Below are 17895 nucleotides of genomic sequence, written 5' to 3'. Positions count from 1 at the left end.
GGGAGCTGGACGTGCCTGCTGTGGGTGTTTCTCTGGCAGTGTCTTAGCTGGTTGTTGTGAGGAGTGAGAACGAAGCAATCAGCAAGTATACTGCCGCAGAAACTCTCCGCACTAAAGAGGCCCCGGGATCCGACCCGTCATGGCGAGGAGGGGGAAATACAAACGAGACGGAGAAGAGAGGAACAGAGAAAGAGAGACGGACAGGAGATGGAAAAGAGAAAAATACATGTTTTTTACACTGCAACATTGGAATTCCTGCAAAGGTTTTAATTTGTGATACAGCAGAGATACATTCTGATGAGCTGGTACAGAAGTGAGTATAGTCCTGTTACTGAGAGTCTGGCCTTTATTTTGCACCTCTAGCAACAATGATCAAACTCTGTGTTCATATTATGTTCTGTGTGTTTTATGATTCTCTACTGCCATCTAGTGATAGATAATTACTCCTGCAAGACAGCTTAATGTCATGGGTCTCATTCTCCAACGGACTTACGACAAAAAGGGCTTTCTCTTAGGGCCATTTGAGACCTTTTCGGGCAAGACATGAATATAGACAATATATTATAATATTAATTGTATATGTTTTATTGGGACTGTTGGTGAATCCCAAAATCGGCCCGAAAAGGTCTCAAATGGCCCTAAGAGAAAGCCCTTTTTGTCGTAAGTCCTTGGAGAATGAGACCCATGTTGGTGTAATGCTGCGGCAATTATCAAAGCTATTTTGTGTTCGCATAAAAAAATGTATTACTCAAAGAAACCTTTTGATCACCGCTGGTGGTAACTGAATGGTCATTTGTGTCAGTGTAGTAGACTAATCTCCAACAGACATGTCTATATGTGTCCTGAGTTGTAAGCAGTCTTCTCATTGCCAACATGCACCAGTCTACATGCAACATGTAGTGGTCAGTCACCAGTGTCTTTACGCGGACATTCATGTCACTAGCTATGTCTCTGTGATGATATGTCTCAAGTTTTCAGTCTGTATATCAAAGAGCATAATTGTAATAAAACAAGAAGAAAAAATCATACACACTTGTTTTTCATTTGTTTGTCTCGCTCATTCCGTTTGTTTATTATGTGGATAACTTACATACGCACTTGAAATGCCTGAGGTGTGCTTGCTTTGGTGATAGGTGTAATTATTGGGGGTGGGTCACCAACACATTAATTTAGACTGTCAGGTTACTGTAAGGATAAATGCACAAACACAAAGCACACAGGGTTTCAGCTGCATACAGCACACTGTCTGCTATGGATACAAGATAAACGCTTAGTCATGTATGTAACATAGATGTTGGACCTTGGATGATGATGATAATGCACTTCCTGCAGACTGAAGTGAAATGAAACACTGCAGTCTGCATTAACGTACGCCACTGCATTGCTCCAAGCACCAAGAGGGGGTTGCATTTTTACCAGTCTGCTCTCGCACAAGGTCAGCGGTTTAACAGAGCTTCTCAATCTTCCTGGCTCCTCCTGAGTCATACATCATAGGCGGATCACAAATTTCCTAGGCAAACCAGATGAGTGACGCTTGAGATGGAGGCACATCAAATATTATTGATTGGTTGGATTCCACATAAAGCATAGTGCACACCAGAGGGTACAATGAGTTGCTTGACAAGAAGCAAATTGTATTTAACTGGAGCAGGAAAACGCAACTATGAGCTTCTTAAAGGAACACGCCAACATTTTGGGAAATTAGCTTACCGTCTTCTCCAGAGAGAGACAATAAGAAAGATACCAGTTTCCTCTCTGCGTTCAGTAGAAAGCTATCTGGCTGCACGTTAGCCTAGCGTAGCACAATGAATGAAAGCGGACAGTGCCGGTTAGCCTTCGGGAGAGGTGTTAGTTGGACAATGCCTAGGCTAACCGGCACTGTCTGCTTCCATTCATTGTGCTAAGCTAGGCTAACGTGCAGCCAGATAGCTTTCTACTGAACGCACAGAGAGGAAACTGGTATCTAGGCTATTTTCCCAAAATGTTGGCGTGAATTTAAAATGTTTAAAAATAGTTTTCTTTTCAAAGTAGTGTAATACTTGTTTGACATTGAATACTTTTTTTGGTTCTTATTATGTAATAGTTATCCAAAGTAGATAAGACCGTATTTTACCCTGACATTACTATTTTAAATTAAATGTAGGCCTATGATGGATCTGTATAGACTCTCATTTATCTCAGAGAAATATAATGTTCCAAATATTCTTCACTGATTTAGAGATATACAATGGAAACATGATTGTCAACTACCAATTTATCAATATAACTTTATGCTCTAATTCAGTTGGACACTTGCATTCATTGCATTTAGTTGTTTGGAATCACATTTGTATGGACGACAGTAGCCAACAATACTTTGATGTTGAATGATTGTTACATTTACACACCCATCATGTTGTGCCTTTTTTGTGAAAGGATTTAAAGCCCCAATCAATAATCTTTTTGGCCAGATGGGCCCATATCCACGTGCATTATTGATTTTGATCTGTAGATGGAAATCAAGCTTTTATGAAGTTCCTTAACCCATCATAAAGCAGAATATGGTTATAAGCCAATGTTTACATACATTACCAACACAAACAGCCACAAAACACAGCTAATTGATTGATTGATTGAAAATTGTATTAACAGATTGCAGAATGGGTACAATACAGTACGGCTCAATACACAATTGTTAAGGGGATGCAGACCAGAGAAAGACTTTAGTCTTGTTTACATCAGGGTCCCCCATTTTCAATTCATGATAACATTTATGACATACACGACATACAAATATACAGTACTGTTACATCCAGACATTTAAGATATACAAATATACAGTACTGTTTATTTACAGACAGCGTTTCTAAAAGAGAATATATACATTTGAGGGGGAGGCAACTGTACAGTGGAGGGGGGGGGGGGGGGGTGGACATTTACCAGGGCCAGTTTCGAATAGCAGCCTCCCGTAGGTGCTCTTTGAGAGCGGTTTTGAAGGTAGGTAGGGATTCACATTATTTTACGCTTGAGGGTAGGGCGTTCCACATTGTTGTGGCATAATTGCGAAACGTGTTTAGTCCCTTGTTTGAGCCGAATCTGGGTTGAACATGATTTGTGGAGCTCCCTCTGGTATTGTGGTTGTGGTATTCACTGACCTTAGGGAAGTATTTCGATGTATGTACATGGGTACCTTAGTGGTGTAGTGTAATGTAGACCATTGCAAGTTGCTGTACTCTGTCGTCTACTCTAAGCCATCCTAGGTTGTCAAAATGGGCAGGGGTGAGATGGGTTTTAGGAGTAAGGTAAAGCAGTAGTCTGACCAGTTTGTTTTGTGATGTTTGTAGTCTTGTTTTAGTGCCTTTGAGGTGCTTTGGTACCATGAGGTGCAAGCATAGTGACCCCCCTGACCCAGGCAACTACCGCCCTGTTTCTATTCTTACCTCCATCTCGAAAGTTATGGAAAAAATAGTCTACGAACAGGTAGAAAAGTACCTTGCGGAAGAAAATCTAATCTACGAATTCCAATCTGGCTTCAGAACATCCCACTCCACTGACACATGCCTTCTCTATTTGAACGACCCCATTAAACAAGAGGAAATACTGCGGCATGGTCATGCTGGACCTACAAAAGGCATTTGACACTGTCAATTACTCCATTTTGATTGACAAGCTAAAAGCAATAGGTTTTGATAGTTTATCAGTGAGCTGGATGCAATCCTATCTGGAGGGGAGAGAACAGATGGTGGAGGTAAACGGTACACTATCCCCCCCCTCCCAGTGAGCTGTGGTGTTCCACAAGGAAGCATACTAGGACCGTTACTGTTCCTAATTTATGCAAATGACATGTCAGCTTGTGACTGCAACTTGTTCCTGTTCACGGATGACTCAGCCCTGCTGGTCTCTGACAGGGACAAGTTGCAGGTTGAAAAAGCCCTCAGCTCCGAACTCGGCAGAATCTGCACCTGGCTCGCAGATAACAAACTATCATTACACCTGGGTAAAACAGAGTCCATTCTCTTCGGATAAAATAACAAACTCAGCAAGACAAACAACTTCTCTGTTACAGTGAGTGACAATATTGTCACAAGGAAAGATGAAATTACATACCTGGGGTCCATCCTAGAGGCAAACCTTTCCTGTGACAAAATGGCAAACAATGTAATCAAAAAAGTCAACCAACAAACAAGATTCTTGTACCGGATCTCCTCTCTTACTTACTTACTTATCCTCTTCGTCCCGGTTGGGGCATAAGGCCGCAATCATACACTGCCACTGAATCCTGTCTCGTGCTTTGGCCTGCGCTTCGTCCCAGGAAAGACCCATCTCCTTCAGCTCCATCATCACTGTTCTTCGCCGGGTGTTCTTTGGTCTACCCCTCTTTCTCTTCCCAACTGGAGTCCATCTCAAGGCAACTTTGGGTAACCTTTCATTGGGCATCCTCAATACATGGCCGAGCCATCTTAACCTCCGTCTCCTTATCTCAAGGGACATATGCAAGCTGCCTGTCTTCTTATAAAGTTCCTCATTCGAGATTCTATTTGGCCAAAAGATGTTGCAGATCCTACGTAAGCAGCTATTGTGGAAGACGTCAACCTCCTCTCTGGTAAACAAGAATACACTGAAGACTCTAGCAGGAGCATTCAAGGGTACTACGACTATGCTTGCACCTCATGGTACCAAAGCACCTCAAAGGCACTAAAAACAAGATTACAAACATCACAAAACAAACTGGTCAGACTACTGCTTGATCTTACTCCTAAAACACACCTCACCCCAGCCAATTTTGACAACCTAGTGTTGGATACTCCGGTAATCAGCCAATCTCATCTCGTCACCTGCTCCTCCGTGACTTTCCCCTCTGTGTTGTTTAACTTGTGTTTGTCATCAATACTCGGTTATCTCACATTGGCTGTCACACACTGTATCACCCCGTCCATGCAATCCGTTTCATAAGAATTCGACACTGGCAACGTGGTACCTTTCTTGGAAAACGTTGTTTATTCCGTAAACAAAGCCTCTGTACCAGATGGAAAACAGTTGTTGATGTTACCAACCTGCCGACCCGACCTTGGAGCACAGCCCATGGCTCATCTGCTGCTATTAGCCTGTGGCTTCCCCAGGCATGCGTTCGTCATGGGACGGTGTTGTGAAGGGCCAGATTAAACCGAATATATATATTTATTTATATATATATATTTAATTGTATTTGTATATTCTCTAATATTCCCTGATATCCCTTGTATATTCCTTGTACAATATGCATTGAATATCCATTCTAGCCTACTGAACATCCCATAATAGTCTCCATTCTACTATTGGTCGAGACCTTGGTGCCAGGCTGCCATACCCCTCAGACCCAGTTCAAACGTACCGCTCCACATGTACGAACAAGTCCTAGTTCCGCGTAGGAATCTGGCTACCGCACCACTAATGGGACTATTTGTTCATAGTGCGTATATATACTGCGCTACTAAAGTAGGACTTTCTTTTCAGTCCAGTTTCTTACCCTCCAATAGAGTCACAGACGTAAAGCCTCCCCGCGACGCCACGTGTGGGAGTAAGGCCAAGTTCGCCTACCATCGGTATTGAGACATCGTGTATATTAATATTTGAATAGTCATATTTGGCACTATATCGTCGAGTTGGACGTAGTCTATTAAGTTAATAATAGTCTGTTAATATATAGTGCTTCGTGCGGTGAGAATACTACCGTAGTCAGTACCCCATCGTTTCGGGCAGAGAACTGGCTGCTTACCCAGGGTGGTTGACCCTATGTGAAGCTGCACCCGAGGAGCCCCAGAGCCGACGAGCGAGTGGACCTGTATACCGGATTATTCTACCGACGACAGCCCGCCTTCCCAGGCACGGATTATGCTTTGGATACTTTGATTATTCCATGGATAAAGACCCCCGACACTGCCGTGTGTTGGAACCCCCCCCCCTGGAGAGGACGCAAGGTGAGGAGACGCTCTGCAAGACGAGGTCTCTTCACGTCTCTCCCCCGTGGACCGGAGAGAGCCGGCCCACAAAGAGTCCACCTGCTTTCATCTGTGGTCCAAGGATCGCCGGCGCATTGAACGGCACTACAGTGGGTTCACCTGGGATACCCTTGGCCGGACGAGGCAGCTGGATTCTACCCCCCCCCCCTCCTACTCCTGTCGGCTTACAAGCGACTGGATTAACCCCCTCTAGTGTATCCAGCCTATAATCATTAAAGTATCATTGCTGTTATTCCTTAACTATTCCAGGTCGTATATTTACCACCTGCGCCTTCAGAGATTGGACATTCTCTATTGATATACCGACGAATACTCCTTGCCATAAAAGTGCATACTATTTCAATTCATAAATGTAATTAAGTGATTAAGTGTTTATTCTACACACCATCGCTGTGTAGGAAATAAAGACCTGTTTCTAATTCGTACATTTGTGTTGGATCCGTTTCATCTACGTGAGAGTGTTCATGATAATATATTTATGCCGTGTACTGGGTGGCCGAATATTAAGTACAAAGGTAGTGGTAGTAAGTATCATATCTAGTAATACAGTCAGGGAATTGTACCCCTCAGTTACAGACGGGGTTGCACTCCGTGCAGGCCCAGGGAAAGATAAGTACTCGCTATAAGTGCCCACCTGGGCTACTTTGCATATCAATATAGCGCCGGTCGTCAGGTGTGTTAAATACGTTCTCAGATACATTCACACCTAACCTGTTGTGAATGACATGTGTTACATCCCATTCATAGAGGCAATTAGGCACTGTCTGTAGTCTGTGCTCAAGCGAGGGGACATTTATGCGCATTCGCGGGAGCGCGCGTGCACATGGCGCCATTAGGTGCGTGCAACCCCAGTTGATTTCAGGAACGCACGCCTGGGCCTCCCAGTCTAACTTGAAAGCACACACCACTAATACTGTCCTCCTCATCTGAGATCTAATAGCAGATGCTGTCATCTACCGATATTTACATTATATGAAAAACAAGGTCATTTCTATCACTAGGATGGCTTCGAGTAGACGACAGAATACAGCAACTTGCAATGGGCCTGGTCTACAAGATAATAATAATAATAATAATAATTCATTTAATTTATATAGCGCTTCTCAATAACCCGAAGTCGCTGACAGTAGTCGGGAGCAGGGGTACAAACAAAGAGGCGAAAGCAAAGAAACAAAACAAAACAACAAAGAAACAAAAACAAAGGAACATGAGACCATGGGGGGAACGGGGGAGACAGCCTGATGGCACAAAAAAAAGACTAGAGACATATCGATCAGGTTGGAGGGGAGGGGGGGGTTTAGGGGTGGGGGGGGTTGAAGGCAAGGGAGAACAGGTGGGTTTTGAGGCGAGCTTTGAAGGTGGAGAGTGTAGGGGAGTCTCTGATGGACTGGGGGAGGGAGTTCCAGAGTCGGGGTGCAGTGCGAGAGAAGGCCCGATCTCCGAAGTTTTTAAGCTTGGATGTCGGGACAGTGAGGGAGGCAGTGGAGGAGGACCGGAGGGAACGGGTTGGGCGGTAGGGGAGAAGGAGATCAGTCAGGTAGGGGGGGGCCAGGCTGTGGAGGGCTTTGAAGGTGAGGAGTAGTGTTTTAAAGTTAATGCGGTGTTTGATCGGGAGCCAGTGGAGGGAGTGGAGGACAGGAGTGATGTGTTCGCGGGACCGGGTGTTAGTGAGGAGGCGGGCGGCTGAATTTTGGACCATTTGCAGTTTATGGAGGGAGCGGGAGGTGATACCAGTGAGGAGGGAGTTGCAGTAGTCCAGGCGGGAGGAGATGAAGGCGTGAATGAGGGATTCAGCAGCGGGGGGGGAGAGGCAGTGACGGATTTTTGCGATGTTGCGGAGGTGAAAGTAGGATGTTTTGACGATGGAGCGGACGTGGGGGTCAAATGAGAGGGTGGGGTCAAGGAGGACACCAAGGTTGCGGACTAGGGGGGAGGGGGTGATGGTGGAGTCGTTGATGGTGAGTGTGATGGGTCCGGATCTGGTGAGGGTGGTTTTGGTGCCAATGATGAGGAGTTCAGTCTTGTCACTGTTCAGTTTGAGGAAGTTGTGGGTCATCCAAGTTTGGAGTTCGGTGATGCATGATTCAATGTGACTGAGGGGTGGGCTGTGGGGGGATTGTGTACTGATGTATATTTGGGTGTCGTCAGCGTAACAGTGGAAGTGGAAGATACACTATACCACTAAGGTACCCATGTACATGTCGAGGTACTTCCCAAAGGTCAGTGAATACCACGACCACAACACCAGAGGGAGCTCCACAAATCATGTGCAACCCAGATTCGGCACAAACAAGGGACTAAACACGTTTCGCAATTATGCCACATCAATGTGGAACGCCCACAGCCGTAAAAAATTTGAATCCCTACCCACATTCAAAACCGCTCTTAACCCTTTCACTGCCACACGACAGAAGGTTAACCCTTTACTATCACACAACCGACGGTCGCCGCTGCCATTCGAAACCGGCCACCATAAATGTCCAAACCCCCACCCCCTCCTAATAGACAGTCTCCTCCCCACCGTATGAATATTTTCTCCCCACCGTATGTATATTTTTTCTCCCGCCCACCCACCCCCTCCTAATGTACAGTCTCCTCCCCATCATATGTATATATTCTCTGTTAGGATCTATGGGTAACAGTACTGTATATTTGCATATCGTATATGTCACAAATGTAACAGTACTATATACCTGTATGTCATGTATGTCCCTATGCCATAAATATCATGATGTCTGTTGTGTATGTCATAAATGTCACTATGAATTGAAAATTGGGGACCCTGATGTAAACAAGACAAACGACTTTCTCTGGTCTGCATCCCCTTAACAATTGTGAGTATTGAGCCGTACTGTACCCATTCTGCAATCTGTTAAATAAAGTTTTCATTCATTCATTCACCTACGGGAGGCTGCAATTCGAAACTGGCCCCCGTAAATGTCCGAACACCCTCCCACCCCCTCCTAATGTACATTTCCCTCCCCCTCGTGTATATATTTACTGTTAGGATCTCTGTTTAACAGTACTGTATATTTGCATATCTTGTATGTCACAAATGTAACAGTAGGCCTACTGTACAGTATATCTATCTGTATGTCATAAATGTCATGATTATGGGTCATGATTATGATTCGATTAGATGAGTAGATTAGATTTGTATGTATATCTGTATGTTGTGTATGTCATAATGTCATTATGAATTGAAATGGGGGACCCTGATGTAAACAAGACGAAAGTCTTTCTCTGGTCTGCATCCCCTTAACAATTGTGTGTATTGAGTTGTACTGTACTGTACCCATTCTGCAATCTGTTAATTAAAGTTTGCAATCAATCAATCAATCAATCGTTGTAGTACCCTTGAATGAGTGCTCCTGTTAGAGTTAGAGTCTTCATGGTATTCTTGTTTACCAGAGAGTGTAGTGTTAGTCCTTGTATCAAGAGCTAAGTTGATATTTATTCCTATTTCCTAGTTCCTATTTATTATTTTGGTAGTATTGGCTATAGCCTACCCACTTGCTTATGTTTTGATCACTGGTTGGCCTGTATAGTAGACTGTGGAACAAATTACATAACCCTATGGTGTCATCTGCTGTGAGCAACTGGTTACATACAGTGAGTTTGTGAGTATACGCTCAGAGGGTTCATCATAAACCTATTATGGGCTAAAACCAGCAGAGATCAGTGCGGCCGAAAATAGTGTGTGTGTTCCTCTACTGAAGTACTGTGTCAGCTGACTCCGCTTTTGGGTTCCGGGTGAACGTCTCAAAAAGGAGATGCAGGGAGGGGTTAACATTAGGAGAAACTTATGCCTCGCTTCCCTCTTCACTGAATGCCATTATATTATGCGGACCAACTTTGTCAACAATAGGCTCATCTAGATTCGACTATATTTTTCAGTACAATTTGAGCGTGAAGTAATGCGGGAAGAATGATGTTTAGTCCAAAAGAAGATTATGCCATGGAATTGTCTATGTGTACAGATTGTAGGCATTGTTTCATGTACTTGAATAATGTATCCATGAACTAAAATACCGAAGAAACACGGATAAAATTAAATTATGGACGCTGAAAATCAGACTGTCCTATACTTTTATGAACAGGTGGCTGTTTTGTTTTCGTGCGCCCTGTCGGTTGTGGGATCTTTACTTATCATTTTCACCTACATCATTTGGCCAGATTTGAGGACTACTCCGCGGAAACTTCTGTTTTTCCTCTCCGTGTCTGACTTTCTGTCTGCAGTCTCGTACGCATATGGAGTGTGGAATGTTTTCCAAACAGACTCGATAGACTGCGTGGTTCAAGGAGCAATATCTACTTTCGCCAACACGAGCTCTTTCTTCTGGACTGTTGCCATCGCCATTTACCTGTATGTTTTCATTGTTAAGTCCAATCAAAGACTTGCCGACAGCTTTGTGTTGTTTTTCCACTTGGTCAGGTGAGTGTGTGCGTTCAATAATACAATACAAAAATAAAATAAATAAAGGGACAATTGTATTTAAATGTAATTAGAAGTGTCACGAGATCCAGCTAGTTCGTGGCTAGAAGGTAGTATCATCGGCAATGGCATGTCTTAACTCGTAATCATTTTCACCTAAAGCCGTTGTTTGTATTAAACATAATAACCGTAACCTTCACCGATGTTCTTCTTCCTGTGCCCCGGGACAGTTCAGTCAGTTTTGTGAACACGCACCACTCTCTCATAAAACTTGAAATCAGAGCGAGAACCCGCCAATCGGTGATGATGCCACTACTGGGATGTAAAAATCTGGGGCTGCTCCATGAATGATGCTCTGATAAATGTCATACACATACAATTGTTGTGTGAGCTCTTACACCCAAAGGAGGGTTTAATTATGGTTCAGATCTTCTTCTAGCAATGCTAGAATATAAACCTAAATTGGGTGTAACAAACATTTTATGGCCCCATTCATTGTGGAGCAGCCCCATGATCTTACCATAGAACTATATAAAATGAGTGGCATCATTGATCAGAGGGTTCTCTAGCTTTTTCTTGCTTTTGAAGAGAGTAATGTGTGTTCACTTACACTGACTGAACTGTCCTATGAATTCTTAAAATGGGTGGTATTCTTCTCACAAATCAAAGCCCAGTCATATTTTACAGTTATGAATGCTACACCTGACTTTAGATTTTCTGAACCAATTGCTAAATATTTTCCATTCTCCAAATTAAGTTGTAAACGGCATGTAAAGAGGTCATTCTTTATCATCAAAGGGTTATGCGGCATGTCTAGTTGCTCTATTTTTAGATTCAGCACATTTCCCCCCTTGGGTGACCCCCACACTGCAATGTCTGTTTTCCTTTTAAATTGTGTTTTTGTGTATTAAGTGGCCCACTGAACTCAAGCCTACACAAAAGAGCCATTCATAACGGCTTACTGCTTGATAGTATTTAGAACCATCTGGTGGTGAATAATGTGCTCTGAAATGTCAAAAGACTTGTAACAATGAGGGACATAAATGTTTAATGGACCACCTAACCAATACTGTTACCCATATGCTGAACATTTATTAACTGCCTGAAAATAATTGCATTCACTATGTGACATCACACACACACACACACACACACACACACACACACACACACACACAAGCTCAACTTGTGATTAACCACATGACAGCCTTTGCAATATGCCAATTCAGCCAACAAGTCAGCTGAAATGAGAAGTTGACATCTGAGGAAGTTGTCTGTGTTTGACGCTGAACTCTCCATCTATTTTTCGGCCCAGCTGGGGTGTTCCATTAGCCATCACGGCCGCCGCCCTGTTCCTTGAGAAGATAGGCTACGATGCGTCGGAGGTCTCTGTGGGCTGGTGTTGGATCAGGATCCAGGCACCGGACCATGTGCTGTGGATGCTGCTGACAGGGAAGATCTGGGAGTTCCTGGCCTACCTCACCCTCCCCGTCCTCTACATCCTGATCAAGAGACACATCCATAATGCGGTGAGGAGCTAGACTAGACATTAAAGGGATATTTAGGGCCTTTTTCCTTCCTTTCCTTTCAATTGGCGATAACCTCAAGTTTCAAGTTCAAGTTTCTTTATTAGTTGTCATACAGAAGTACAGAATACTTTTATACAAAATGCTTCTTTCTGTTACGCTCCAGAGACTGTGCTAGGCAAAGATAGATAAGTATAAAATAAGTATAGCAAGTATAAAATAGAAGTCAAGTACGTAGACAAAAATGTTCAGTATATACTGTACATGTATACAATGCTCAATGTAGAGTAGAAGTAACTTGAGTTACCATACAATATACTATACAGTGCAAAGGATGAGGTACAATTTAGGTACAATTTACAGTAAGGTGTAATGAGGTATGGGTTGTAGTGCAAATTCTTTACCAATAAATATAAAGTGTGCTTAGGTGTTCTAAAGTGGTTAAAGTGGGTGCTGCAGTGAGTTGTATGTTTAAAGTGAGTGTGTGCGTGTGGATGTGTGTGCTGTGAGTGCATTTGATGGTTGTTAGTACATATTGTTATTGTTCGTTGAGCATCCTGATGGCCTGGGGATAGAAGCTTCTTCTGAGTCTCTCTGTGCTTGCCATGAGACTCCGGTATTGCTTGCCTGACCGCAGCAGTTCAAAGAGGCAGTTGTTTAGGTGGCTCGAGTCTTTGATAATTCTCTTAGCCTTGTATATACTGATTAAGTCCTCTGTTGCATTGGAAAGTCAGAATTATTATTATTTTTTAACATGGCTTTTGCTGAGTAAGTTTTAATGGATAAAAAGGCAGGTGACACCCATTCCAAACCCATTGTATGGTTTCAATGATGCTAGAGCATTAATGGGGAAATCGGACATCTCTTTGTAGTCTTTTTACTAATACAAGGTTTTCATCCACCAACAGCATTGTGTCAAAACAGTTGACAGTGTTACTTATTAACCCTATGTTGTGTGTCTGATGCAGCATGCTGCCCTGTCAGAGTACCGTCCCATCCTGGCCACTACTACTCCGGCCCAGTCCTACTCTTCCATGGCTGACAGGAAGCTAACCGTCATCCCCATCATCTTCATTGTTCTGCGCATGTGGAGCACCGTGCGCTTCCTGCTGCTGCTGGCCGGCTCCCCAGCCAGGCAGAACCCCGTCCTGGTTACTCTACATGTGAGTTTTGCATAAATGTAAATTGTAAATGTGCTAACTGTATACAGAATGTCCAATACAATAATCCCCTATAATCCACATTGGACTTGTAAACTCGGCTGCAACCGTGTGTGTGTGTGTGTGTGTGTGTGTGTGTGTGTGTGTGTATATTATTATGGGTGTCTGCATTAGACATTTGAGCTTGTGTATGTTTGCATACTGTAATGAGCTTGCACTAATGAATGACGGTTAAGGACATTAGTCCGACTCCTAACTAGTCCCCTGAATGATTGGTGTTAAACTCTGTTGGTCTGTCTCTCCAGGGCATCGGCAACACGTTCCAGGGAGCGGCTAACTGCATCATGTTCGTCCTGTGCACCCAGCCCATCCGCTCCCGCCTCTCCACCTTGCTCTGCTGTTGCTGCTCCAGCTGCCCCAAGTGCTGTGAACGGTCCAATTCCGACGACCCCTCCCGCAGACCGCTGCTAGGGAGGGATAATGCCGCCCAGAGAGACGCCGGCAGCAACGGCCATTCCCGGCAGGATGATGAGTGATGACCCTGGGCGCAGAGGGGGAGGTGGGGAGGTTGGGAGGGGGAGACGAGGGGTTCCCAACCTTTTTGGCAGGTGATGCCATATAGGGCTTGGGAGTAATGCCCTACATATGCTACTTTTTGTACAGGCTTGTTTGTTGTCATGTAGCACATAGCTATATTGGCTTGTGGTCAGCTTGTGTTTATTGTTCAGTAATTATTTGCCTTGAGTGTAGGATCATTGAGTGTAGGATAAATTATTGGGGGGGGGGGGGGTGTTAAAAACCGCCAAAGCCATTCCCATGAAATGTGCAGTAAAAAAAAAAAAAAAAAAGGACAATGGAATAACATTTCACCGCTTTCCCGAATGTATGCAAAATGAGGGGAGCCATAGAAGCCACCACAGGACCCTATTTCAGAAAAAATATGTTCAGTAGTCGATGGTGAGAGACAAATAATTTTTTTTATCCCATTTGAGTTGTGCCACGAATTACACATGAATTACACACAATTAAAAGATAATACTGCAAGTCAAGAGAGTTGATTGACAAGCAAGTTGGCTAATGTTGGCTAACATTATTGATAGCTTTAGCTGCTATAATGTACGGTTAGCTAGCTGACAATTGCACTTTTAAGTTTACAAACATTATGTTTAAGTCATGGCACAATTCAAACAGGATCAACAAATTATTTGTCTGTCGCAATTGACTAGAGGCACTTCGCCTCTATAGCTCTGTCCTCTCTGAATTGTTGACATAGCTAATCAAAATGAAATGATACCAAAGGCCTAACAGTTTGAACAGGATTTAAATAAAATAAACCAAATAATACCAGATATATCATTGATAAACAATCATGGAGGCCTAACATGACTATACACACCTTTGTGCAGATGACTGTTGTATCACAGTTGACTGATTTGTAGATTTATAGATCCTTTACAAATAGATGGGTCTATTTGTAAATTGTACATGAGTTTTGAGTGACTTAAATGGCTCAAAAGAAATAAGCACTCAAGCCACACACATTATGCAAAAATATCTGTGAAGGTAAGAGGAGGCAGCAATTCTGGGTCAGTAGTCTACTTTTTGTCTGGGAATTCCTAATGATCCAAATCATTAATGACTAATTCCTTGGCATCCTTCATTAGTTTGTCCTGGTGTGATCCCTTCTCTAATCTCTTTTGACCATTCTCTTGCCGTGTTGCCAATGTTCTGTAACAACAAGTATGTAAAAAAAAAAAAATTGATCCAGATCAAAATGGCGGATTTGCCCAAGAGGGCAGCACAATGCAACGACACAACGTTCATTCCCAATCCCTATTAAGGTTTAAAATTCCTATAACCCCAGCATTTAAAACGCATGCAATTGTCAAACTGTACCAGCTGCATATAATATACAGTATATATACTTTATATATATATATTGTAAGTATGTTTCATTCCTCATGAGAAGAGAATTCAAGCTGCTTTTATGAGCTGGTCAATGACAACTATGTATTTGCTAGTGAGACTGCATTTTCGGCTGTGTCAAAAAAAAACACGAGCAGTTGTTAATAATTTCAATATGACTGTTTCTGATTATTAGTTATTTTGGTCAGCAATCATTCAACGGACCTCGTATGAATACCAGGGGGACTGCCTCACGTGTTCCTGACCCCAAGATTGGGGAAGCCTTACCCCTCTGTACCAGCCTCATTATAGCAAGTGCCTGCAAAGAGGGTGGGAAATTCTGCAGGCATGTGCACATCGGCCTCGCAGGACAAAGACATAGACCTGCACTTTGAGTGATGAGGATCATGGAGCACATACGTTACTGGGGCGCAGTGTTCCCATGCTGGATCATCCACTGGTGTTTTGTGAAGCAGTGTTGCATTTTTTATGTTTTGTACACATGCTTTATTTGTGAATGTTTGTATATTGAGCCGATATCAGGTTAAAACAGGATATCGGTATTGGAGAATTTCTCCTATTGAAAGATCTGATACCACAAGCCCTGTGTAATGTCAATCAAAGCAAAACAACTAATTAGGTAGTATGTTTTTCCCCCCCTACTTTCTACTTTTTTTCTACTTCTACCTAAAAGCAGTTTACAAACGACTTATGTGAAGTAAAATAGACTGATCAAATCACATATACCTTAATAAATGCATCAAATTCAATAAATTTGAGGCTGATTTAATGTCTATTTTTGTGGGGTTTCTTTCCATCATTAGTATTTATGTATTTATTGTTTTCCTTATAATATATAAACATGCAACAGCCATGCAACATTAATTCAGAGAATTTTGTATGGAAAGAGATGTTTCCTTAGTGTGGTGATGTCTCGCATATAGTTCATTTTTAGCATGTCAATTTAAGTGGCAAAGGTTAAATAAAATAAAAAATTATTTATGTCATTTTGAAAGTTACTGGATTTCTATAAACAAGTTGATTCAATCATGTATAGATCATCTTATGTTATGGTCATTAAATAAGTTGAACCAGGTAGTCATTGAGATGTTGTTCCTGCTTTTCCAGTGTTTTTGCTATTAAAATACATTTAGAAAGAGATGCAGTAGAAACTAGTTATTGTCGGATTGTTCATGTTCCAGATCTCATAGTACAGGCTGCAACAAAGTTACAAACAAAATGTGGTTTAGTTTGTATAAAAACAGATTTTGTGTTTATTTGTACCTATTCCTGAAATGTTCTGTTCCGATGTATGGCAGAGGCAAGGGTTTAGATAAATATTTCAAATAGCGCTGGGGATAATGGCAACCCTGTATGGTTCCTTTGTGCAGCTGAAATGTTCGGGAGGTTTATCCATTGGTGCTAATTACCAGAGGTGGGGACACAGGCCTGACTTGAGTGATGCATTTCATTACTTGATTTGATGAATGTGGAAGTAACCTAAAAAGTATTGTGCACAAATAATTTTAACTACGGTACTTGATTGCTCCAATGGATACAGCTGTGCCTGTGAGATAAGTGGATAAATGGAGATGTGATTCTTCTGATTGTATACATAAATGGTGTGTGTGTATGAAAGTGACACTATTAGATGAAATCAAGGGGGGAAATGAAGCATTCTAAATTATGTAGCTAAGCAATATTCATGCTTCATACCCTTGGATGGACTGAATGGACTCCCGGTTTGTAATAAGCCAGATAGGCTTCTTAAAGGTGCTGTAAGTTGTATTTATTTGTTCAAATAAGTGCTAAATAGCTCTATACATTCTGATAGCCATCACTGATATAGAGTGTTTGGTCAGTAACATGAGTCTCTCAGTCCCTCAGCTCTGCAGTAAACTAGGCTGGTAAAGATATTCCAGAAGTACAGGCTACAGGCTTTCCGGTTTCGACAAAACAATTATAGAAACGTGTGAAGTTGGGTGGCGCAGTCACCAACGCAAGAGACACCGGGTAAAAATCCGGCTGTCGGCGTTGCCTCCGGCTTGGGCCGGCCGTCATATTGGCTCAATTGGCAGAGTCAGCGGGTGGAAGTCGATGGGTGGTAATCTGGACGTTGTGGACAGCGACTCCTACAGGTCGGTTGGGGGACGCCTGCACAGCAGAGACAGGAAATAGCGGGGGTAGTGTGAGCCTCCCACACGTTACACCTCGCCAATGAGAGTCCGCGCTGGCAGGTGAAAAGATGTGACAGGCTGCCTCCTCGTGTACCGGAGGGGACACGTGAGGCAAGGCTTCTATCCTCCCTACGACCGACCTGTGGGGGGCATATGCGAGCAACGTTCAAGACAGGGGAGGGGAGAATTGGAAACAGCGAAATTGGGATGGGAGAAAAATAAGGAGAAAAAGTGGATAAAAAAAAACTTGTGAAGTGCACAATATTTCCTCATTTAAGACACTGCAACGGCTTTGCCTGAAGAATTTGCACTGGCAGATTATTTTACGTGTTAAGCCCTAGCCCTATTTTCTGAAAATCCGCCTAAAATAGAAGAATTTTCTTTGCATCTTTGACAGTGAATAACACCATGCTAAAAATGACCAGACATGAAAAACTGCCACTGAGCACATTCAGCACCTTCTTGAGATCACGTGTACAAAATATCTAAGGAAATGAATAAAGGGAAGATGATTAAACAGAAGATTTTGTAGATACAGTACTGAATTCTGCCATCCGGACACATGCTATTTGAAATATTATTATAGAATATAGAATATCAGGCCTATAAATAACTTATTATAGCCAACTTGCACATCTATGGATCGGGACAAATCTACTCTTTCCAATGCCTGAGTTCAATTTGGATTTAGTATCACCAGGCGTGAAGGAAGAA

The 17895-nt window shown here is 42.7% G+C and overlaps 1 protein-coding gene across 1 annotated transcript; it reads left to right on the top strand.

Moving 5' to 3' along the window:
* Positions 1 to 9811: 9811 nt before the first annotated feature.
* On the top strand, positions 9812 to 16090 carry gpr157 (G protein-coupled receptor 157). The gene is made up of 4 exons (XM_084333798.1): positions 9812 to 10413; positions 11729 to 11942; positions 12908 to 13102; positions 13405 to 16090. Exons 1-4 carry the CDS (start codon positions 10037 to 10039, stop codon positions 13633 to 13635), a joined length of 1017 nt encoding a protein of 338 aa, XP_084189924.1. The 5' UTR covers positions 9812 to 10036; the 3' UTR covers positions 13636 to 16090.
* The last annotated feature ends 1805 nt before the right edge of the window (positions 16091 to 17895 follow it).

This window comes from Notolepis coatsorum (genome assembly GCF_963971535.1).
Source record: "Notolepis coatsorum genome assembly, chromosome: 17".
Classification (NCBI taxonomy): Eukaryota; Metazoa; Chordata; class Actinopteri; order Aulopiformes; family Paralepididae; genus Notolepis; species Notolepis coatsorum.
This window is presented reverse-complemented; position numbering and strand designations above follow the sequence as displayed.

Excerpts from the sequence above, each read along its gene's own strand:
- gpr157 (XM_084333798.1), top strand. The coding sequence starts at position 10,037 with ATGGACGCTGAAAATCAGACTGTCCTATACTTTTATGAACAGGTGGCT. Across the intron at positions 10,414-11,728 it reads TTGTTTTTCCACTTGGTCAG|CTGGGGTGTTCCATTAGCCA; the intron begins GTGAGTGTGTGC and ends TTTTCGGCCCAG. Across the intron at positions 11,943-12,907 it reads AGAGACACATCCATAATGCG|CATGCTGCCCTGTCAGAGTA; the intron begins GTGAGGAGCTAG and ends TGTCTGATGCAG.